At 40.8% G+C, this 25491-nt stretch overlaps 2 protein-coding genes across 2 annotated transcripts in view; both read right to left on the bottom strand.

Moving 5' to 3' along the window:
- CATSPER3 (cation channel sperm associated 3) overlaps window positions 1-4764 on the bottom strand; it is a 51061-nt gene extending 46297 nt beyond the window's left edge. The window contains exons 1-2 of the mRNA XM_032157951.2: window positions 4621-4764; window positions 2294-2447 (exon numbers count right to left, since the gene is read on the bottom strand). Coding sequence (XP_032013842.1) covers window positions 2294-2447; window positions 4621-4718 — 252 coding nt within the window. The 5' untranslated portion in view covers window positions 4719-4764. The remainder of the gene's footprint in view (window positions 1-2293; window positions 2448-4620) is intronic.
- A 6121-nt stretch (window positions 4765-10885) lies between these two features.
- The window catches only part of PCBD2 (pterin-4 alpha-carbinolamine dehydratase 2), a 51063-nt gene continuing 36457 nt past the window's right edge, over window positions 10886-25491 (bottom strand). Inside the window, exons 3-5 of the mRNA XM_032157950.2 lie at window positions 13640-13720; window positions 12064-12176; window positions 10886-10972 (exon numbers count right to left, since the gene is read on the bottom strand). Coding sequence (XP_032013841.1) covers window positions 12081-12176; window positions 13640-13720 — 177 coding nt within the window. The 3' untranslated portion in view covers window positions 10886-10972; window positions 12064-12080. The remainder of the gene's footprint in view (window positions 10973-12063; window positions 12177-13639; window positions 13721-25491) is intronic.

The raw sequence follows: 25491 nt of genomic DNA, 5'->3' as shown, positions 1-25491 counted from the left end.
CTATTCACAATAGCAAAGAGTTGGAACCAACCCAAATGTCCAACAACAATAGACTGGATTAAGAAAATGTGGCACATATACACCATGGAATACTATGCAGCCATAAAAAAGGATGAGTTCGTGTCCTTTGTAGGGACATGGATGAAACTGGAAAACATCATTCTCAGTAAACTATCGCAAGGACAAAAAACCAAACACCGCATGTTCTCACTCATAGGTGGGAATTGAACAATGAGAACTCATGGACACAGGAAGGGGAACATCACACTCTGGGGACTGTTGTGGGGTGGCAGGAGGGGGGAGGGACAGCATTAGGAGATACACCTAATGCTAAATGACGAGTTAACGGGTGCAGGAAATCAACATGGCACACGGATACATATGTAACAAACCTGCACATTGTGCACATGTACCCTAAAACCCTAAAGTATAATAATAAAAAAATAAAAAATAAAAAATAAAAATAAAAAAAATAAAAAATAAAAATGCAGTAGCTTGATTTTTGAGGTATCCTGGTTTCTCCTCCAATTTTATCTGAACCTTCTCTTCCTTCATCTCTATGTCTCTAACCTGCTCAATTTTTACTCCATTTCCAATATTTATCCTAACTGTGGGATCCTGTCTTTAAAAAGACCTCTAGCTGGTCAGCTTTGAAAGTTCATACCATTTGCTGCTCTAGCCCCTTCAAAAATTACCAGGAACCTCTTGATCTAGCCCAGTATTGGATTAGACAATACCGTTCCTGATATCAAATGCTGTTCTCACATCAGCCCATCACACTTTCTAATAAATAAATAATGGCTTCCCTCTGTTTCTTCCCCCACAGAAGCTAATACTATTCAGTTCTTGTGGCTTGTAGTAAGGAAACTAACCAGTTTTGTTGTAAATGCTGCCTATGGGTTCTTGGCTTTGCGCCCTAGTTGCTCTGGGTTTTTTTGTTGGTTGTTTGGGACAAGGTCTCACTCTGTTGCCCAGGGTGCAGTGGTGCAATCACAGCTCACTGCAGCCTCGAACTCCCAGGCTCAAGCAATTCTCCCACCTCAACCTCTAGAGTAGCTGGGACTCAGGGTATGCACCACCATGCCCAACTTTTTTTTTTAAATAGAGATGGGAGGGGCCGGGCGCAGTGGCTAACACCTGTAATCCCAGCACTCTGGGAGGCCGAGGAGGGCGGATCACGAGGTCAGGAGATAAAGACCATCCTGGCTAACAGGGTGAAACCCCGTCTCTACTAAAAACACAAAAAATTAGCCGGGCGTTGTGGTGGGCACCTGTAATCCCAGCTACTCGGGAGGCTGAGGCAGGAGAGTGGCGTGAACCCGGGAGGCGGAGCTTGCAGTGAGCGGAGATTGCACCACTGCACTCCAGCCTGGGTGACAGAGCGAGACTCCATCTCAAAAAAAAAAAAAAAAAAAGAGAGAGAAAGAGATGGGAGTCCCACTTTGTTGCCCAGGCTTGCTGGGTTCTTGAGAGGAGATTCAAGGAGACTTAAAAACCATGTCACCGGCCAGGCGCGGTGGCTCATGCCCGTAATCCCAGCACTTTGGGAGCCCGAGGCAGGCAGATCACTTGAGGTCAGGAGTTCAAGACCATCCTGGCCAACATGGCAAGACCCCGTCTCTACTAAAAACACAAAAATTACCCAAGCATGATGGTGTGTGCCTGTGATCCCAGCTACTCAGGTCAGCTGAGGCAGGAGAATCACTTGAACCTGGGAGGCAGAGCCTGCAGTGAGCCAAGATAGCACCATTTCACTCCAGCTTGGGCAACAGGGAGAGACTCCGTCTCAAAAAAAAAAAAAAAAAAAAAAATCCACCATGTCACCACTGCTGCTCTTGCCACCCTCTTCCCAGATTTTAGAGTATTTTTAGAATTCTACAGAAAATTTCTTGAAGCAAAATACCTTAAAAATCTTATAATGGGCTGGGCACGGTGGCTCACGCCTGTCATCCCAGCACTTCCTGGGAGGCTGAGGCGGGTGGATCACGAGGTCAAGAGATCAAGACCAACCTGGCCAACATGGTGAAATCCTGTCTCCACCAAAAATACAAAATTAGCTGGGTGTGGTGGCAGGCGCCTGTAATCCCAGCTATTCGGGAGGCTAAGGCAGAGGAATTGCTTGAACCCGGGAGGTGGAGATGGAGGTTGCAGTGAGCTGAGATCATGCCACTGCACTCCAGCCTGACAGAGTGAGATTCTGTCTCGGAAAAAAAAAAAAAAAAAATCTCATAATGTTTCCAGAAATAAAGCATGTTTGAAAAAAGAAGAAAATGGACCCATTTTGTCTGCTTACCTCAAGAAGTCTGAACAAGCGGTATCTTATGTCATAACTGGTCCACAAGGCCATAAAAAAGGCATTCGATGTGACAGTGCTAATCATAATTATCTTAAAGAAATGGCTCATTATGACTCTCTTCACAAATGCCCGACACTCATCATCGTTCCTCCTGTCAAAAAGTTGAATGTGAAGTATGGTTACGGCACAATAGAGCTAGATCCCCACATAATACATACCTTTTTGTAGGGACAAGCCTCTGCTTTCTCTCTTGTGGGAATATACATTTACATATACTTTTTTTTTTTTTTTTTTGAGACGGAGTCTCACTCTGTCACCCAGGCTGGAGTGCAGTGGCGCAATCTCGGCTCACTGCAAGCTCCGCCTCCCAGGTTCACGCCATTCTCCTGCCTCAGCCTCTCCGAGTAGCTGGGACTACAGGCGCCCGCCACCACGCCCGGCTAATTTTTTTTTGTATTTTTAGTAGAGACGGGGTTTCACCGTGGTCTTGATCTCCTGACCTCGTGATCCACCCGCCTCGGCCTCCCAAAGTGCTGGGATTACAAGCGTGAGCCACCGTGCCCGGCCGACATATACTTTTAAATAGCAATGAGATGTTGAATAAATGACCACCGACATACATATGATGATCACGGATACTCTGTCCCCACTCAGTTACTTAGCTCCCTCTCCCTGGACCTCTGAAAAAGAATGGTCACCACTCCTTCTCCAGCAAAACAAAGTGTCATCTTCATTTACTCAACAAATCTTTATTGAGTGGCAACTACATATCAAGCAATCTAGTAGGCACTGGGAACACAGTGAAAGCAAGACTAAATATTGCCAGTCTACTAAGCAAAACTGATAATCATCAAATATAATCACCCATACACATGCTCACATCAACAATAAAAAACTGAATACTCCAAGAGAAAATGGGCGCACAATCTATTCATGAAATAAATACCAAAGACAAACAAACTTCTCCAAATATGTTCTACAGCAATAGTAATCAGGGAGATGCAAAGTAAAACCATTATTTTTGTTTATAAAATTAGCAAAGACTTAAACATGGTAAGATCTAATGCTGGCAACAACAGTGTAGTATGATTGAGCACTCTCAAAAACTGCCAGAGGCATAAAAACTGACCAGCTCTTTTGAAAAGCCTGAGAACCATTCATTCTCTGACCCAAGAGAATATAACCTGAAATGAAATAACTTCAACTAAAAACGTCTATCTCAGTATTTTTTCCAGCACTGAGAAGCTTGAAAACAATTTAAACATCTAACAAAAAGGACTGTGTAAGTAAATTATGGCATGTCCATCTCGTGAAATACAGGCACTAAAACATGTCTATGCATTTTTCAGGATTTAGAAAAATGTTTATGATCCATTTTTATATCTTGGTCTGTTTTTGTGTGCAGCAAAACACAAAAACCAAAGATACAAAATTCTCTGTTCAAAATTATCTCACTTGTGCAAAAATCAGCAGGTAGAAAAAATCAGCAGGAAATATGCCAAAATTTTAACAGTGTCTGTCTATGGATAGTGAGGTTATAGGTGATTCTTTTTCCTGTTTATTTCCATTTATCTGTGCTTTGCAAGTTTTCTCAAAGAGTATGTATTACTGTTTCCCATTATATGTTACAAACGAAATGAACACATTCTCATAATAGTTAAAAAAAAATAGTATATACTTTTCTTTTTCTTTCTTTTTTTTTTTTTTTTTTTTCTGAGACAGAGTCTTGTTCTGTCACCCAGGCTGGAGTGCAGTGGTACAATCTTGGCTCACTGCAACTTCCGCCGCCCAGGTTCAAGGGATTCTCCTGCCTCAGCATCCCGAGTAGCTAGGACAACAGGTGCACACCATCACTCCAGGCTAATCTGTGTATTTTTAGTAGAGATGGGGTTTCGCCACGTTGGCCAAGCTGGTCTCAAACTCCTGACCTCAAGTGATCCGCCCCAGCCTCCCAAAGTTGGGGGATTACAGGTGTGAGCCACCACGCCCAGCCAGAATGTATATACTTTTCTAATATATCAAGATATGTAATTTTCATTATCTGATTTAAGATGGGATCTATTATTTAAAAAAAAGCCTTCAGATTATCTAACAGTCATTAATAGAAAAGGACAAAACTGAGTCAAACTGGTCATTCAAGTCTACAGGGCACATAACAGTATGCCAGCCTCACCAATCATAGAAACCAGATTGTCAAGGACATGCAACATATTTTGGAAAGCAGACGAGTATCTGAGGGAAGAGGCTGAGAGAACACTGACACCCTGCCCTTACACTTCCACTAGCACATTTCTTAACAGGCAATGGAGATAGATAATATTTACTTAAATTTCTTGAATGTTAGGCAAAATCCCACCGATGTAGTATCAACTGGTGAACTAGAAATGACTCTCGAGTGGCGCTGGTGACGGCGTTGAGACATTTTCCAAATTTTCAACTTTTATTCCTTGCTTTTAGCATCCAACAGAAAATCTCTGCTTAGGGATTTTCCTTAGCATCTGGCTTCTGAGAGGCAGCAGAGAAGGGGCCACGAAGGGAATCCTTGCTTTATGAGGTCACTCTTCGGCATTCTGTTGCATTACCAGTGTGCAGGCCCCTGAAGTGGGGAGCTCCCAAGTGGGTCTATCATGGATTCTGTCTTCCCAAGGAGACTGAGTGCCTCCATTCAGCAAAAAGGCTATGGGCACCCAGCAATCATGAGGCTCTGGGTTTGCAAGTTTTGTAAACTTGCAAACTCTTTTTGTTTCTACAAAAAAGAAAACTTGCAAAGCTGGAAGTCACTAGAAATAGACCACACAAAGGCCCTCCCTTCAAGAAGTGCCCCCAGCTGATAGACACAGGCCCTTAATAATGTGTTAGAAAAAGTTAAGGGTCATATAAGGGGGAAAAGCAAGTTCTCTGGGCTCTAAGAGAAAGAGAGCACATCCAGGGCACAGCACTGGAAACACCTGGAAGGACAAGAAAAGATTGCGATGGGTTTGACTTAGAACAAAAGAAAAAAAGAGAAGCAAAGAAGGTAATAGTGAGGTAGGGATAGTGGCTCACACTTACAATCCCAGCAACTGGGGAGGCTAAGGTGGGAGGATCACTTGAGGCCAGGAGTTTGAGATCAGCCTGGGCAACATAGTGAGACCCCCATCTCTAAAAAAAATAAGAAATAAAAATCAGCGGTGAGGCACAGTGGCTCACACCTTTAATCTCAGCACTTTGGAAGGCCAAGGCAGGCAGATCGCTTGAGGTCAGGAGTTCAAGACTAGTCTGGCCAACATGGTGAAACCCCCCGTCTCTTACTAAACAAAATACAAAAATTAGCCACGCATGGTGGCAGGTGCCTGTAATCTCAGCTACTCAGGAGGCTGAGGTTGGAGAATCACTTGAACCCAGGAGGTGGAGACTGCAGTGAGCTGAGATCGTGCCATTGCACTCCAGCCTGGGTGACAAGAGCAAAACTCCACCTCCAAAAATAAAAAGGAAATAAAAATTACCCATGGGAGGCTGAGGCAGCAGGATAACTTGAGCCCAGGAGTTCAAGACCAGCCTGGGCAACATAGTGAGACTGTCTCTACAAAAAATAAAAATAAAAAAAATTAGGTAGGTGTGGTGGCATGCACCTGCAGTCCCAGCTACCAGAGAGGCCAAGGTGGGAGGATCACTTGAGTCCAGGAGTTGGAGGTTACAATGAGCTGTGATCACACCACTGCACTCCAGTCTGCATGACAGAATGAGACCCCATCTCTTAAAAAAAAAGAAAAAAAGAAAGGAGGCAATATAAACCCTGAGTTGGCTAACTGCAGGCACAGGATGGGATGTGCACATATAAACCACCTAAATAGAATATAAAGAGTGAGCACATGAGGCAGAGATGTTTTAAGTACAAAAGTAATAGGGATTTTTGCTCTGTTCAACTCTCAGGATTAATATATTCTCCCCACTCACCTTCTCCTAACTTCTTTGGCTTTCAGGGCAAATCAGGACAGTGGGATCTGGGTAACCCTGTGTTGTATTAAATTTCAGTGGCTAAATTGGTCAATTTCCTGGACACCAAAGTTCTTGGGCTGTAAGAAAAGGAAGTAACCACCCCACCATCTCTGCTGTCCCTGGTATTCTACAACAAGTATATATGACCATTCGTGGTAGGAAAATACTCTTGTGGGCAACCAATATACTGAACTGGGAAATAACAGCTTATGTACTCATTTTCTCCATTTAAAATCATCAACAGCAAAGTTTTAAGAATCACTGTGATTAATGTCCCCACAATTCAAACTTTAGCCCCATCTTCTCCCTCTACATTGTTTCCCTCAGGGATCAGCTCTTCCTATAACTCCTGCTATATCCTTTAGTTATATGCCCCTAATGTCTCAGGGTTCCTGCTCAACATCCATCCACAGGGGCCTCCTGGGGCAGCTGCTCTAAGAGAGCCTGCATCAGCTCTCCATCTGTTTCTACCTGCCCTGATATGTCACTGTGCTCAATCCCCTAGGGCACACAGAAGGCCCTCAGTAAGTGTGTGCCATATGAATATACAAAATAATGGCATCAGGGATCCCTGTGCTCATTCACGTAGCTAGGGACAACAGGATTTCATCTCCAGGAACCTCAGTAGTACACTTTTGTGACTTCTCTCTTTAAGCACCAAAGCATACTTTCAGAGAAAAACAAAAAAGAGATTAAAAATGTAAAGAATTCTTTCATGCTGCTTGGAGAGGTGAGGGAAGGTAGCCCACTGAAAGTGACAGAGAAGAGCCCAGTTGTTCTTGGTGTACTACATCAGCACAGCCACAGATGAATGCTGTTTCTGAAGCCAATGATGAAGACTTTAGTCTGGAAATGAAACTCCAGCTGAGTGAGTAGAAAGCAACAGCAAACCAGAGGTGACAAGCTGATCCAGGGCCTACTGAAATCATACATATCTTCTCATGGATTGGTGGGCAGGGCAGGCATCCTGGGATGAGAAGCCCAAGGGCCATCTCCTGTGCCCTTTCAGCAGCAGCTCATGCTCTGTGTGACCTGAGCAGCACCATCTCAGCCACAGATAGCCAGGGAGAGTCAGCCAATGGCAGGCGCAGCAGCTTGGTGACCCTGAAGTCCTCTGGACAGTGTCATTAATTTACTAGTACTGAGTAACTGGCATTGAAACACAAAGCTCACATACGATGGCCAAACCCTATTACACTTCCCGATGCTGTGCTGATAACTTTACAAAACTGAAAGCTACAGAGTCCAACTAGAATGTTTCTGAATGCTGAATCAGAAAGTGTACAGATCGCTCTCTACTAACCCTAGTGGTTCAATAGTTCACTATATTAACGGAGGCAGGCTTGCGTCCAAATACAATGTACATGCTGCTGCTTTTTGTCTATAGCAAAAACATACACAGCCATGCTTCAGCTATTTATCCAAAGGTTTCCTAAATTCTATCGATGTCAGAAAGTAATCATTATTTTCAGAACTTTCATTAACTTCATTGTAGAAAAGGACATCGTCAACCATGTCGGCCCGGTTTGCTATCTGTGGAGGTCATGCAAGAGGTCATAGGTCATGTCTAACTCCTCTCTACTCCAGTGATCTTTCAGAAAGAAAATAGAGGGAAGCCAAAGCTTACCACATCAGAGAAACCACTGTCATCATGCAAAGATTTGGAACAGACAGGAACCTGGGGGCGTCCAACTTTGACAATGTCTCTTTTAAGTTGAAACGTGAGTTACTTGAAGCAAGTTTGGTGTTTCATTCTGTCGGAATTTACCACCATGAGCATTTCCATAGACTTCAGATACGGGATCTTTGATTCTCTATAGTAAAGTCTGTGAGTTCCAGCAGATGCAGCGACTCATAACATAGACCTATGTCAAACCCTAATGTAGGTGATAACTAGCAACTTCATTCTCAGGTCTTCACCACTGTAATTATGAGCCATATCCTGCTTTCTCCACTGTGCTACATGTGACACATGTTAACACAGCCATCAAGTTTAGCCTCTCAGACTTCCACTCAAAACAGAGGAAAAGGGTTCCGTTTAGGGTATACTAAAACAAGTTAAATGACACCACAGGAAGAAACAAACAAATCCAGAAGGCAGAATATTCTACAGCACAACTGACCCAGTTTTTACAATAAATCAATAACATGGGGAAATGAGGAAGGGAGGGGAGCTTGCTCCAGATTGAGAGACTAAAGAGACACAACAACCAGATGCGATCGGTGGGCTTCATATAGATCCTGGATTAGAACCAAATTACTGTCCAAGGACATTCATGACCTTCAGGACAATTTGATTTTGCCTAGGTATTAAGTATACCAAGGAATCACTTTGTTAGGTATAAAAATGGTACTGTGGGCTGGGCGCTGTGGCTTAGCCTATAATCCCAGCACTTTGGGAGGCCTAAGTGGGTGGATCACGAGGTCAGGAGCTCGAGACCAGCCTGGCCAACATGGTGAAACCCCATCTCTAATAAAGATATAAAAAAAAATTAGCTGGGCATGGTGGCGCACACCTGTAATCCCAGCTACCTGGGGGGCTGAGGCAGGAGAATCGCCTGAATCTGGGAGGCAGAGGTTGCAGTGAGCCAAGATCATGCCATTGCACTCCAGCCTGGGCGACAGTGTGAGACTCCGTTTCAAAAAAAGAAAAAGAAAAAAAAGGTACTGTGGTTTATACAAGAAAATGGCCATATTTTCCATAGACACTTACTAAAGGATATAGGGGTGAAATGATAAGCTATCTGGGATTTGCTTTCAAATACTTTAGCAAAGAAGGAAACAGGGAAAATGAAGCAACTGGGACAAAATCTTGGTAATTTTTATATCTGGGTGATCCATATATAAGGCTTCAATGTACTATTCATGTACTTTTGAATATGTTTAAATTTTTTCATGTTTAAAAAATTCATGTAAATCCAGGTGATGATTCTCAAAAGAAAATTTTTAAAAAATTAATGTTGAAAATTGAAGCACTTAACTAAAACTATTTGGTAATAAAGTGTATAAAAGTCCCAAATCTACACTATAGGAAACAGCTTATAAAAACATACAGCTTTGTCTTTTCCTTTGAAAGAATTCTAAGAAACAGAAGTTCTAGTGCTAAGAGTCTGGATCCCCTGGCAGCCAGAGAGCCTGAGTGGCTCTTTTCCCTCTTCTCTCCCTGCACACCACATGTCCACAGGGCAACTGACCACACCTGCCTCTCCCTGGCCAGCAAAACCAGCCAGGAACTGGCTTCAGAGAGCTCAGCCTCTGTGCCATGTTCCCATATGTTTCTCAGGTTTGGGGCAAGGGTGACATGGAGAGGGGAAGGTTTGCTTGTTGTAACAAACAATGATTTCTCTGGCCCCTAAAGAGAGGTGGGTTTACAAAGATGATCCGTGTTAAATTCCACTACCATGATGCTTCAAGGGACTAACAAATGCTTCATGGATGGATATATCTGCATCATAATCTCATTAGTAGTATATTCCTGAACTCCTTCAAAGAACACTCTTATTACAATTTTTAAATAATAGATTACTTGATATTCCTTTTTACATCTGTCAGTGACACATGGAGTAAGTAGAGCTCACTACTGAATAACACCCTTCTAGCTTCAGTGGCTGTAGACCCTCAGTTCAGGAGTCAAAACATGCAAATGACGGGGTGGAAAATGACCCTTAGTTCCTCCTTAACTCAGTAAGTCAAATAATGACTTAGTGAGTTGGCTGCTGTAACAGTAAATCTTGTATTGCCACACATTCCTGGAAGCCACGGACAAGACACTTGTCCTCTCCTTCAACTCTCTGTTGAAAGAGAAAAGTAAAGAAAACACACCAAGATAGCTCATCCAATTTTTGTGACTTGTTTAATCTAATTAATTATTTAAGTAGTAACAGCAGCTAAAATCCAAATCAACTTTAGCTTCATAAGAATTGTCATAGGCCAGGCGCAGTGGCTCACGCCTGTAATCCCAGCACTTTGGGAGGTCAAGGCAGGAAGATCATTTGAGCCCAGGCATTCAAGACCAGCCTGGGCAACATAGTGAGACTCCATCTTATATAATTATTAAAAATAAATAAATAAAAATTTTTAAATAATTGTTATGAGACAGTGGCTCACACCTGTAATCCCAACATTTTGAGAGGCCAAGGCAGGGGGATCACTCGAGCCCAGAAGTTCTAGACCAGCCATGGCAACATAGTAAGATCCTGTCTCCACAAAAAAGTTGTAAAAATACGCCAGGTGTGGTGATGCATGCCTGTAGCTGCAGCTACTCAGGAGGCTGAGGTGAGAGGATCATGTGAGCCTGAGAAGTCAAGACTACAGTGAGCCATGGTCGCACCACTGCACTCCTGCCTGGGCAACAGAATGAGACCCCGTGTCAAAAAAAACAAACACACACACACACACACACACACACACACAAACTGTTATACTGGCTGGGTGCAATGGTTCACACCTGTAATCCTTGGACTTTGGGAGGCAGAGGTGGGAGGCTTGATTGAGCCCAAGAGTTCAAGGTCAGCCTGGCAAGATGGGAGACCTCATCTCTACAAAAAATTTACAAATTAGTCAGGCGTGGTGGCACTTGCCTATAGTCCCAGCTACTCTGGAGGCTGAGGAGGGAGAACTGCTTGAGCCCAGGAGGTTAAGGCTGCAATGAACCGTGATCCTGCCACTGCACTCCAGCCTGGGCAGCAGAGCGAGACCCTGTCTCAAACAAAACAAAACAAAAGAAGAATTGTTATTTAAAGTTAAAACTCACTATCTGGCGAGTTCCTAATTCTTTTTCCACCTTACAACTATTCTCCAACACAATGCATTTGTAGTAACCAAAATTGCTTGAATTTCTGGGTTATAAAATGTGTGAATACTCCCCATCCCAATTTCTTGAATTTAAGAATGCCACTTCTGGCCAAGCACGGTGGCTCACGCCTGTGATCCCAACACTTTGGGAGGCGGAGGCAGGTGGATCACAAGGTCAGTAGATCGAGACCATCCCGGCCAACATAGTGAAACCCCATCTCTACTAAAAATACAAAAATTATCCGGGCGTGGTGGCACGTGCTTATAGTCCCAGCTACTCGAGAGGCTGTGGCAGGAGAATCGTTTGAACCTGGGAGGCAGAGGTTGCAGTGAGCCAAGATCGCGCCACTGCACTCCAGCCTGGTGACGGAGCCAGACTCCGTCTCAAAAAATTAAAAATAAAAAGCCACTTCTCTTTCTGAATATTATTAATATAAGTAACTGGGTTGGTTTATCTTAGGTATATGATTAGCATGAAAAATACCTCAGGTTCAAGTTTAAATCACTGCGTATTTAAGCACTGATTTTACCAAATGTAATATATAAAGGCAAACTAAATTTACACAACTTAAATTGTTATTTTTCTTTTTTCTTTGCTTCTAGATATGATGGCTTAAGAACAACTCAACAGCCAGGTGTGGTGGCTCATGCCTGTAATCCCAGCACTTTGGGAGGCTGAGGCAGGCAGATCACGAGGTCAGGAGTTCGAGACCAGCCTGACCAACATGGCGAAACCCCGTCTATACTAAAAATACAAAAATTAGCCAGGCGTGGTGACACGTGCTTGTAATCCCAGCTACTCAGGAGGCTGAGGCAGGAGAATTGCCTGAACCTGGGAGGCGGAGGTTACAGTGAGCCGAGATCATGCCACTGCACTCCAGCCTGGGCGACAGAGCAAGACTCAGTCTTAAAAAAAAAAAAAAAAGAACAACTCTATTTGTCCACATAAATTTCCTTCAACATACATTGCAGCTAAGATGTGTACAAGATTTTACATGTATTTTGGAAGAAATCACACAGAAGCAGCTGCTTTTTCAATAAACTTGGCCAGCTTCACATCTTTTTTGGTCAGTTCGCCACAGTCATGTGAGGTGAGAGTTATCTGGACCTAAGAAAAAGAAAAGCAGTTTTCAAAACCCTGAGCAGCAAATCATGGTTATTTTCCTTTGGCAGTTCAAAAATCAGTCTATTATTCAACATTCATATTTGAGAATTAGGGAGATTAAATGATTTAGAAAATACTACATTATGAATAAGCAAAACATTTCCAAAACCCAGCAAACTCCAGGGGCATAGTCTACATCAGACCGGGCTCAACAGCTACCTTGAAATAAAAAGTTCTCTTCCATGAAGAAGCAATGCAGCTGCCAGAATCTCAAATCTTGTTTCTTTAAATAAAAAGAGAGACTGAGTTTCCACTTGAACTCTCATTACTTTAATTACATCAACTATTTTCAGGCCACTGAGAAAAATCAAGCTATCAAATGTAATATCTTAGCAGCAACGTTTAAAAAGCACATTTTGGCTGGGCGTCGTGGCTCACACCTCTAATCCCAGCACTTTGGGAGGCCGAGGCAGGCGGATCACCTGAGTTCAGGAGTTTGAGACCAGCCTGGCCAACATGGTAAAACCCCGTATCTACTAAAAATATAAAAGTTACCCTGCACGCCTGTGATCCCAGCTACTCAGGAGGCTGAGGCAGGAGAATCGCTTGAAGCCGGTAGGTGGAGAATGCAGTGAGCTGAGATCGCACCACTGCACTCCAGCCTGGGCAACAAGCCAGACTCCAACTCAAAAAAAAAAAAAAAGCACATTTCTAAATTGGGGAAATGGGGTAAAGGATGGAATGCTGTTTCTTGATGAATTGATTATAAAGTAAAAGCAAAATTACGAGCAAAGAGAAGCAACTAGCAAAGAAAAGTTTAGCCTGGTACCAAGGTGCTCTGAGTTATTCTATTAAGTCACATGAGTATTGCGAAATTCTCTTTTTTCAAACATTTTCATAGAGAAGACTTCATAGAAATCTAGATGATAAGACATTTCAAATGGCATGACCGTAAAGGCAAGGACACTTTGGGAGGAACAAGGTTCTTCTTACTGCGCCCCCTCAAAACTTTTTAGTCTGTCCTTTGTCTTAAATAAGGTCAGTTCCTACATGGAATACAAAATTCAATCGTTTTCAAAGCACAGTTCTTGAGTAAAAATATTTCAAAGAGATAAAATGAGGCCATATCTATCTGATTTGCTACCATTTCTTTCAGTAATTTACCTTAAGTTTTGAAACGTATCTGCATGGCTGATACTCCAGTTTAATTCAGGAGCCTCATTTGGCCCAACTTTCTCATATTAGCTTCGGTAGAAAGACAAGCATGAAAATAAAGAGCTTATACACTGTTCTTAGCAGCAGACCTGAAAATGTGTTACTAATTTGCAATAATACGCAGGAATTCTGAGAGAAAGGATAAGACTTTCTTAAGCACAATGACATTTAGCTGCACAAGATGACAAGAAAAAAAGAAGTTTCTTAAACTCCATAATTAAGGTGATTCCCAAATAAGGCAGTTTAGTTACCTTGTTGTATACATTGAACCATTCTGGGTGATGATTCATCTTCTCTGCTTGTAGGGCAACTTGGGACATAAAGCCAAATGCCTGCATAAGATGAAGTCAAGAGTAATTACTGACATTGTCCTCTACCCTGAGCCTGAGAGACACAACAGAGCAATCCAACCAAATAAAGACATGCAAGGATCCTTAGGGAAGCCTGTGGAAATCAAATATGAAAGGACTGCTCTCTGCAGGCCTCTGGGGTCACAGTGCAGCAGGACTGTGACCTACTGCTGGATGGTGAAAAACTATCAGGCTCGAGTAAACAAACCAGGAAATTGGTCTCACCCAGTGACCCGTCTGGACTATTTAATTGTCCTCAGGACGAGACTCTACAATAAATAGCACGGGAATAATTTCCCTTCAACCCAGTGCTCTGGGTCTCACTACCCAGCTCCAAATATTAGGAGCCACTTTTCTTGCAGCTCTGTTCCTTTTGTTTTTAGTGATTGGGTTGCTAACTAAGGCAACCCACAAGACTATGGAAAAAGGTCTCCTGAGGGTGTCTTAAGCAAAAGCACCAGCAGAAATGAACAACTTCTTCATTTCACCTCCCAGGCAGGACAGGAACAAATCGAAGACTATTGGCACCTAGAGTGAAACAGAAGCCCAGCTTGCCTGCTTGGGTGCTTCCTGCTACTGCCCTGCACTGCCATTTCAAGGTGACAGTGCACCCACCTCAGGGCAGAAGGCAAGCCAGGAAATGAGCAGAGGGCTGCAAACCAGTCACACGACTAAGTGTGGACTGACAGGGCTCTGTCTTTACACCGCACGGGAAGTGGAAACAATTTTGTTAAGCAGAAGGCAAACTTGTCTTAAGAAGAGGGAAAAAACTCATTTTTTTTGTTTGTTTTCAATTTTTTATGAAGGTAACTGCAGACAATAGGAGAGTCTGTCTCTGTTGTTCCAGAATGCAGAAATACTTGGTAAGACTCTTAGGGTAATGGCACATGAATTACAAAGTTAGAGTGGAATTCACAGGGCAGTACCCGTTACACCCACGTAAACAAATATTTAACTTCATTACCCCTATCCAGAAAAACCAATATGATGTTAGTTGAGCTATGTTTTTGGGATCACCAAATGACCTAAGTGTGTATTTCCTAGTTAGCAGTGAGAAATACAGAAGATGCCATTTTAAACAATTCTATATCATTCACTGTGGTACCTCTCTCGGAGCCAATTTTATTTGGGATAAAGATTTCCACGTTGACATTTAAGGCCTGAAGGTTTTCCCTATAGGAAAAGGGAGAAAGTTCAAGCAAAATCCATTTAACCACATATGGAATTATCTGTGGAAAAACAATATTCACTTTCCCAGCCTTTCTCATCTCATAATCTGATTCTCTAGATTATGTGAAGGGAAGGGACAAAAGCCTGGTTTCTGTTTTTATAGAGACAGGGTCTCACTATGTTGCCCAGGCTGGTGGAATGCAGGGGCTGTTCAAAGGCACAATCATAGCTCAATGCAGCCTCAACCTCCTGGGCTCAAGGGATCACTCAAGGGATCCTCCTGCCTCAGCCTCCCAAGTAGCTGGGACTACAGGCGCATGCCACCATGCCCAGCCATGAAAGTCTGTTCTAATTATTCAAACATAGAGTTAACCCACATTAAACTACGTATAAGGAGAATTTCTACTCTGCCTATAATGCCTTATTCTTGTTTGGTATTAGAAGATGTACAACGCTAATCAACGTGACTGATAGACAGCAATGCAATTGTTAAGGGCATGGCCTTTTGAGCCAGGGAGTCCTGGATTCAAATCCTGATTCTACCACTTAATTATCATGCAATTTAACTATGAGTCTCAGTTTTCTTTTTTCTTTTTGAGACGGAGTCTCACTCTGCTGCCCAGGCTGGAGTGCAGTGGGACAATCTCGGCTCACGGCAGCCTTTGCCTCCCGGGTTCAAGCAATTCTCCTCAGCATCCTGAGCAGCTAGGATTACAGGCACCTGCCACCACGCCTGGCTAATTTTTGTAGTTTTAGTAGAGACAGGGTTTCACTATCTTGGCCAGGCTGGTCTTGAACTCCTGACCTCGTGATCCACCTGCCTCAGCCTCCCAAAGTGCTGGGAATATAGGCGTGAGCCACCATGCCTGGCCCTCTCAGTTTTCTTATCAGTAAAATGGGGATAATAATTTTAAAAGTCATGTGATTACATTCTAACAAACAATAAGATAAGGTACATAAAGGTACTTAGCGCAGCACTTGGTACAGAATAAGAGATCGATAATGGCACATACTGCTGTCACTACCGCTTCTGACCAAACTACACAAGGTAAACCTTACAAAACACAATCAGTGATGAAAAGCTCTCCATGGGCTTGAGAATCTAAGATTCTAGTTGCTGTCTCCCAGAAGAATGGCTCTTTCCTTTTTCCAGTTGTCATGAATAGAGACTCGCACATGTAGAGCAAACAAACAGATAATACACTGTGGAGTAACATCCTGATGCACACTGACTGGGGAAAGCAGCTTAATGGCAAGAAATTATGAGTGCACAGTCACTGCCCAAGTTCTTACACCCTGTGGCCACAATTTCTTTGAACCATGTCATTCTAAAATGTCTAAAGTGATGCCTACAATTGCTTGCCATTTCCCATTAGCCAAGTGGATCAAGTGGATGATCGGCAAAACCTATTCCATCACAGATATAAGGCTTGAAAGGAAACACAGCTACAGCCTAAGAGGCATACTAATCAAAGAAAAAGCATCTACCATATCTACATACAATTAAAAAACTTTTATGACACATCAAAACACCCTTAAATTTGTATTTTCCTCAGCTTTGCATATTTCCCTTCAACTGTCACATAATATTCGCATTTAATAAAATACTACAAAGCCTGATAAACCATTTACACAGGATTTATTCTTAATTCTTCCTTGGGGAAAATAATAATCTGCTTTGGAAGCAAAAAGACAATTCCATAATCCTTCTTCCATATAACAGAACCAACCAATCCCCAAAATATGTATTTTTAAATCCACGAATTAAAAACTTCTTTTAAAATATACACTCAAAGAACTACTCCAAGGAATTCAGATGACTGAATAAGAGAGAAAAAAGGCGAAACTCAAACTGAAAGTTTGATTGTCTGGAATACAATGAAGAAGATAGAATGCCAAACAGCTGACTTAGCAGATGGTGAAAAGCATCTGCTCCTTCTTTCAAAGATTTCTTTTTACAGTCTTAGCTACTTGCTTACGGGATTCCAGCTGGAATCTGAAGGCTTTGAGCTAACTAAAAGTCAGGAAAGCTAGAAACAGCCAGAAGCAGAATAGACACCACTAACAACCCAGTAAGAGACCCAAGATGACAGGATCCAGAAAATGGGATATGAAATAGAAATCAACGAGAGTTTAGAAGAACTAGAAAAGAATAAATGTAAGGACAAACAAAGGAGATCTAACATAAAGATCATTGTTGGCCGGGCATGGTGGCTCATGCCTGTTATCCCAGCACTTTCGGAGGCTGAGGCGGGCAGATCACCTGAGGTCAAGAGATCGAGATCATCCTGGCCAACATGGTGAAACCCCATTTCTACTAAAAATACAAAAATTGGCTGCGCATGGTGGCGTATGCCTGTAGTCCCAGCTACTCGGGAGGCTGAGGCAGGAGAATCACTTGAACCCAGGAGGCAGAGGTTGCAGTGAGCCAAGATCACGCCACTGCACTCCAGCCTGGCGACAGAGCAAGACTCCGTCTCAAAAAAAAAAAAAAAAAAAACCATTGTTGTTACTTAACTGAACAAAAATACAAAACCCCCAAAATTAGAGTGTAATTTAAGAAAACTTTCTATGACTCAGAATACTTGGGGATAAAAATTTTTTTTAAAAATGTTTTCCAAAAATAAAGGGTTTAAATCTATAAATCGTAAGAATTCAATCATATACATATATACTGTAGCAAAGTTAAACTCGGAAGATTAAAAAATCCTTTTGGCATCTAATCAAAAAGATCAATTCATCTATAAGGATTACAGGCTCACGCCTGGAATCCCAGCACTTTGGGAAGCCGAGGCAGGCAGATCACTTGAGGTCAGGAGTTAGAGACCAGCCTGGCCAACATGGCAAAACCCCATCTCTACTAAAAATACAAAAATTAGCTGGATATGGCAGTGTGCACCTGTACTCCCAGCTACTCAGGAGGCTGAGGCAGGAGAATCACTTGAACCCAGGAGGCAGAGGTTGCAGTGAGCCAAGATTGCACCCTGCACTCCAGCCTGGGTGACAGAGCAAAACCCCGTCTCAAAAAAAAAAAAAAAAAAAAAAGATTCTCCTGACTTCAAACATTCACATACCAACATTCAACATCAGAAGTCAGAGGGGCAATACCTACAAAAACTTTAAGAAATGAAAGTCGAAAACCAGGAATTTTATACCCAGCTAAGCTACTGTTCAAAAATAAATGCAAAAGACAGACATTTTAGAAGTACAATAACTCAGGGAATAATTATCACTCATCCTTCTTGAGGAAACTATTAAAGGATGAACTATAACTAAGAGATGAATGGAGAAACTATACCAAAGGTATTAGCAGTAAGCAATATATTCATTCAGTTCTAGGAATACATTTACAACAACTGTGGGAATTACAGTTACAGAATAGAATGCAAATGTTATAAACTATTAAAGGAGTTTAAAAGAGAAAGGACAAGATGAGGAAGGTATATAAAAGTAAAAAAAATCTTTGAAAGATGAAAGATCAAGTTAGAGACATAAGTATACTTAAATGTGTAAAACTTAAGTACTAAGGCTGGGCACAGTGGTTCACGCCTGTAATCCCAGCACTTTGGGAATCCAAGGTCGAAGAATTGCTTGAGGCTAGAAGCTCAAGACCAGCTTGGGAAACATAGTGAGACCCTATCTCTACAAAAAAAAATTTTTTAATTAGCTGGGCATGGTGGCATGCACCTGTAGTCCTAGCTACTCGGGAGGTTGAGGTTGGGGGATCCGTCGAGCCCAGTAATCTGAGGCTGCAGTGAGCTATCATCATATTCCACTGCACGCCAACCTGGGTGACAGAGCAAGACTCTGTATCTGATTAATTCATTAATTAAACATAAGCACTAGGCCTGAAAAATAATATAAACTAAAATTAAATAGTGAACAAAATGTAGGAGAAAATATTATTTCAATATTGCTTTCTGGGGGGACCACAAATGCTATATAAAGAAATAGAAGACTATATTTTCTTTTTTTGTTGCTGTTATTAAGATGGAGTGTCACTCTGTCACCCAGGCTGGAGTGCAGTGGCACAATCTCAGCTCACTGCAACCTCTGCCTCACAGGTTCAAGCAATTCTCCTGCCTCAGCCTCCCGAGTAGCTAGGATTATAGGCGCGTGCCACCACACCTGGCTAATTTTTGTTTTTGTATTTTTAGTAGAGACAGGATTTCGCCATGTTGGCCCAGCTGGTCTTCAACTCCTGACCTCAAGTGATCTACCTGCCTCGGCCTTCCAAAGTACTGCGATTACAGGTGTGAGCCACAATGCCCAGCCAGAAATAGAAGACTACATTTTCTATGTAAAATTATAGGTATATAATTTTATAGGATCTTGTAGATACTACATATAGGTATAACAGTACATATATATGTATATAATACTATATATAGGTATTATATATGTATATGATATACTATATTATCTATAAGGTACTATCAAATTATATACCTATATATAGTTATAATAGTATCCACAAGAATCAAAATAAAAATATAAACATTCCCAGTTAAGAAAAACAATTAAAATGAAACAAAGAAAACACAGTCCATATCATAATTTAAAATAAGGAAGAAAAAAGTATTTTGGTTCTGCTATGTTTTATAAGACTAAACTCATCTGTCCAATCAATAAATATAAAGAACATAAATCCAACCAATCAAAATAAAGAGAAAACTTTCACACTGGATCACAAAGCAAAATTCAATCATTAAAAATAAAAGCACATAGGCAAAGGCAAAAAAAAAACTTGTTAATAAATTATATTGAACAGGCTAATTTAGGGCAAAACATTAAAAGTCCTGAAGCGGATAATTTGCATTTATAAATTTGCATCCACCAATGAAGATTAAATAATTACAAATATCTACACTACAAATAATAACATGGCATTGAATAAGCCCATGTAGGAAATATAGGAATAAATAGAAAGAAACATTTATAGTTGGAGACTTTAATTCACTTCTTTTTTTTTTTTTAAGAGACAGGGTCTCGCTCTGTCTCCCAAGTTGGAATGCAGTCGCACGAATATAGCTTACTGCAACCTTGAACTCCTGGGCTCAAGGGATCCATCCTATCTCAGCCTCCCAAGTAGCTAGGACTACAGGCAAGTGCCATTATGCCTGGCTAGTTTTTTTTAATTTTTGTAGAAATGGGGTCTTGTTATGTTGCCCAGCCTGGTCTTGAACTCCTGGCCTCAAGTAATCTTCCCACCTCAGCCTCTAAACCTGTAAGTGGCAGGATTACAGGCATGCGCCACTGCACTTAGCCTAACTGACATCTCTTAACCCATGACAGATTAAACAAACAAACATAATTTTAAAGGTAGAGCTAATTGCTATACTTTAAAAACTGAGAATAACACTTTTAAAGCGCTCATCAAACATTCACAGAAATTAAACATATATTAGTCCACAAAGAAAATCTCAATCAATTCCAAAAAGTAGAAATAGTACTGACAACATTCTCTGGAATGCTGATAGATAGGAATAGATGCACCCTTCCTTAATATGATAGAATATATTCTCAGTCCAAAGGCAGCATCATTTTTGTTAGCATCACTCTTTATAGGGAAACGCTAGAATTCCCATTAAAGTCAAGAATAAGACCAAAAAAAAAAAGTCAACAGCTTCTCATACAAACAATAACCAATTAGAAAATATACCGAAGAAAAGATACCATTTAAAATGGCACCGAAAAACAATCTAAGAGTAACTTAACAAGAAATTTATAAATTCTATTTCCCAAAAACTTTAAAAAACTACTACTAAGAAATAGATAAATCTTACTATATTAAAATTTATTTTCTGTACTGCAGGAAGAAGACAGGCAAAAAAATTTTTTTCTGTTTGGTAATAAAATCCAACAAACAAAATCAAAAGATAAACAACAAATTTTATTTGCACCATATACTTCCTTAGCATATAAAAAGCTCCTACATATTAATAAGGAAACCAACCACCATTTTTTAAATGAGCAAAGGACATAATAGATAACAGAAAAGAAATTCAAATGGTTCTGAAACATAAAAACTGCTCAATCTCAATCATGGTAAGTACAAATTAAAAACTAAGTTAAACCTATTAGCTTGAAAAAGATCAAAATATTTGCTAATATTCTGTTGGTGAGGATATAGAAGAAAAGGTATTCTCATACGCTGCTGGTAAATATAAGTTGATATAATCATCATGGAAGGCAATCTGACAATATCTGTCAAAACTGAAAATGTCCATGCCTTTAGACCAAACAATTCTACTTCTAGGAATTTGTCCTGCAGACATACTCATAAATTACAAGAAAGGTCATTGCAGCACTGCCTGTAATAGCTATAGACTTGAAACAGCAAAATCTCCATCAATAGGGAACTGATTAGAAAGATTATGGTACATTTACACACTGGAATACTATGCAGCCATTAAGCAGAACTAGGAAACCATTTATCCTCTGACATGGAAGTACCTCTAAGATACATTACTAAATGAAAAAAAATATATGCATAACAATAGTTCATGAAGCATATAAAAAGGAAAGAAATTATATGCTTGTGTATGCATTAATATCTCTGGAAGGATATACAAGAATGATGGGAGCAATGGCAAATGATGAGGAGAGTGGAGAGTGGGAACTGGATGGTTGAGAATCACAAACAGGAAGACTTCCTACATTCTTTGGTAACTTTTGAATTTGTACCATGTGTATACCTGATCTTTTTTTAAAAATTAGTTGGGGAAAAAATGAACAACATGCAAATGAAGTTCCCACTGTAAAGGGAGCTGGAATCCTTTAATGTACATAACCTGGTTCATATTAAAATATTTTGGCTCATGTTAACTTCTTAACATATGCCTACCTGTTTAGGTAGGTTTTTAGTGCCAATTTACAGCATAGTTTGTCTATGAGCCATGTTCTGTTGAGCCACGGCCATTTCAAACAAACATATGGCCAACAAATAACATATAATGGCTGATAATAGCTTCAGTCTTTCCTCTATTGCAAATTACAAACATTTTATGAACAAGTCAATGAATGTATGATGAAGTATGACTTTTTAAGTTACTCTACCATTTTAAGGAACGTAAGCAATACAATCACAGTAAATTGGGCCAATGAAGTTTGTCATTTGGAAATCTCCAAACCATCAGCAATTAAAGATTTTTCCATGAACCCCAAATCAAGTATTCTTTGGGAACTTTAATTTTTCTTAAAGTTCCTTTAGTTTCATTTTATTCCATGAAACTATGAAAGACTATCAGATGCACAAAACCAAGACAAAAATCCTCCATCAAACTGTGAAATGTTTAACAGCACCCTGAATTTGAAATACAGCTTCAGTCAAATAACATGTATGATTTTATTAAAGTTCTATGACTTCTAGCACATATTTACAATACGAATCTTTCGTTACTCAGAGCAATTCTCTTTGATATATTCTTTAAATCAGCTGCCTTTTACATTTTGATTATAGACTATTTTAATTATGCACTAAAAAAGAACGTATCTCCCACTAAGAAAATGAGCACGAGCTACTCCAAAGTCATTTCCCCAGTACAATCTCCATTAAGCCTCTAAATACTTCCTTTACTGATTCAATGAATTACATGTCTATTGTTTATGAATCACCATTATGTTTGCAGGCCTATAACCCTTCTTTTATAAAACACAATTGCTATGGAAGGAAATGATATTTATGTCTGATTAGAAATGAAAACACTATTACATAAATCAGTTTGGGCATTTCTTCACGTCTTGAAACATGATCAGCAATTTACTCTAATTGGTGATCAAGGAAACTATCTTGTGATCAATTAAAGTAATTACCAGATTCCGGCAACACAACCTACCTTAATTTCAGCTAGAGTCTGCACTTCTTCAACTTTAATTAAAAATAATGAAAATTATTAACCAAAATGCAAGGCAAGATCATTGCCAAGCACGCATATGTCACAGGACAGGACCTTCCCCTGGTGTTGGTGACTTATCAATCACACAAACACTGTCTAGTGCACTAATAAAGAAAGGCATTCTTTGCCACAGAACATGATTACATGTCTCACCAAGACTTTCACGTGGAAAACACTGTTAACTGTTCTAGCCGCCACAAAGGAAACGTCAGATTTTAATTGTAGGCAACACAAGAATATTCTCAACTAAATTGTGAGGAACAGATCCAACCAAAGATGTATTTGATGTATTCTTTTTTTCTCTGGACTGTCAGACATATTTTGAGCACACTGGTCAACTGAGTTCAGTTCCTAGCTCTGCTATTCACTAGCTATATGACCTCAGAAAAGTTACTTAACTTTTGAAACGAGTTTCAGTTTCCCCATACGTAAAAGGAGCTAATTCATGTAATATACTTTACAGTATGCCTGGCACTCTATTAAGAACTCAGTTAATGCTAGTGATTATTATCATCATCAACAACACTTTGATATTATAGTGTCTGTGGCCTGGAAAGGAAGAATTCCTTTCCAAACCTAGCAGAAGACCAATTTGAAGGCCAAAGAAATTCACCTTTACAAGGCTCAGAAAACCAGAAACATCTTTAGCACTGTTTCTCTGAGTGGGTGTCGGCACGGGAAGATTTCCTTGCAGAACTGGCAATCTGTCAGCGAGCATCTCAGCCAAGCAGGTGACTCATGTCTCCCTGAGGAAGTGGGGCTAAAGGCCTGCTTGAGGACCATTCCCTGTGCAGTCCCTTGTGTGTCTGGGGGCAGACACAACTCCCACCAATCCTAAGCCACTAGTCTACCTGCCATCTACTTGATCCGCCACAGAGCTCAACATTTCCAATAACTCAGGCCAAGAATATCCAACTATGAAATTAAAACTGGCTTCTCGGCCGGGCGCGGTGGCTCAAGCCTGTAATCCCAGCACTTTGGGAGGCCAAGGCGGGCGGATCACGAGGTCAGGAGATCGAGACCATCCTGGCTAACATGGTGAAACCCCGTCTCTACTAAAAATACAAAAAAATTAGCCGGGCATGTTGGCGGGCGCCTGTAGTCCCAGCTACTCGGGAGGCTGAGGCAGGAGAATGGCGTGAACCCGGGAGGCGGAGCTTGCAGTGAGCCGAGATGCGCCACTGCACTCCAGCCTGGGGGACAGAGCAAGACTCCGTCTCAAAAAAAAAAAAAAAAAACTGGCTTCTCCAGGCACTGAAGACAACATCCACAAGCTACTGAAAAAGCTGCTTGCTCTTCCAGGCCCCAGATGAAATGAGTCCCCCTTAGTTCATGGTAATAAGTATATTTTTTAAATGTCACTGAACAGGTCAACACCTGTGAGATAGCATGCTCACTTCTAAACACTGCTTTCAAAAGCTGTTTTCATACTGTAGCATTTTAGAGCCTTTAAAAAAAAAAGTTTCAAGTCACTATTCTTGGCAATTGCCATAATAGCCTACACAGCCAATTGAAAAAATATGGCAACTCTTTAGCTAATGACATGGTACCATCTTCAACATATACTGTTAAATGAAAAAGCAAGGTGCAAAACAACTTTCTTTTGCAGAATTAGGACTTAAAATACATCAGTAAATTTCTACTGAATTCCCAGGCTAGGAAAACTCCTCTTAGATAGGAGTATACTAATATAAATCCACTCTTCTCCAGGTGGCAGGGTTTACATCCACAAAAAAACCTCTACACACAATTTTACCAAAGGGCCCTTCATTTCTGTTTCATTTTTAGTGAAACTTCTCTAACTAGATAGAGTTCACACAGCTGATGTATACCAAAAAGACATTCTGGCCAAGGTGATCACTAGCTATGAAAATCTTTTCCCTGAAGAGATACTACTTGTTTCCGAATTCCTCTACACCTAAGTTTAAATTCATTTCGCCATATCTTCGTCAGCTACTATTGGGCAAACCAATTGCCCAGTCTGATTAGCTCTTTCTTAAATTTCTCACAATCTTTCAGTTTTGAATTAGCACATTTCACCAGTTTTCTACCCATTCTTTTCTCCTAAAGCAAACTGAAGCACTGGTTTTAAAACCACCCCAAGAGAAGCCCCTTACCAGAGTTCCCTAGTGTCAAAATAACTTGTGATGCTTTGCAATTCACTGGGGCTGTTCATTATTGCCAATCAGCTGCCTCAGAAAAGTCCTGTTGGAGGTTTTCTTCCCTAATCTGCTGATAATCCTTATTTGTTGGCTTTCAGAGTCTTATGAGGTGAGAGGTATTGCAAAGATTACCAAAGTTTAGTTAGTTTTGTTTTAGCAATCCTTTTAAAAATTGAATTTAAGCTCCTTGGTATTGTTATCATTATAAAATTATTAAAAAATTCTACTTCATATTAAAAAATGACCATAGGCTTCAACTTTGTGCTTCCGAACCACTAAGATACACAAAATACCTGGCCAAATATATTTTTAAAAATTGAGGCCAGGGGGCCAGGCATGTTGGCTCACGTCTGTAATCTCAGCACTTTGGGAGGCCGAGGCAGGTGGATCACGAAGTCAGGAAATCAAGACAATCCTGGCTAACACAGTGAAACCCTGTCTCTACTAAAAATACAAAAAATTAGCCGGGCATGGTGGTGGGCACCTGTAGTGCCACCTACTCGGGAGGCTGAGGCAGGAGAAT

This window comes from Hylobates moloch, unplaced genomic scaffold (genome assembly GCF_009828535.3).
Source record: "Hylobates moloch isolate HMO894 unplaced genomic scaffold, HMol_V3 SCAFFOLD_6, whole genome shotgun sequence".
Classification (NCBI taxonomy): domain Eukaryota; kingdom Metazoa; phylum Chordata; class Mammalia; order Primates; family Hylobatidae; genus Hylobates; species Hylobates moloch.
This window is presented reverse-complemented; position numbering and strand designations above follow the sequence as displayed.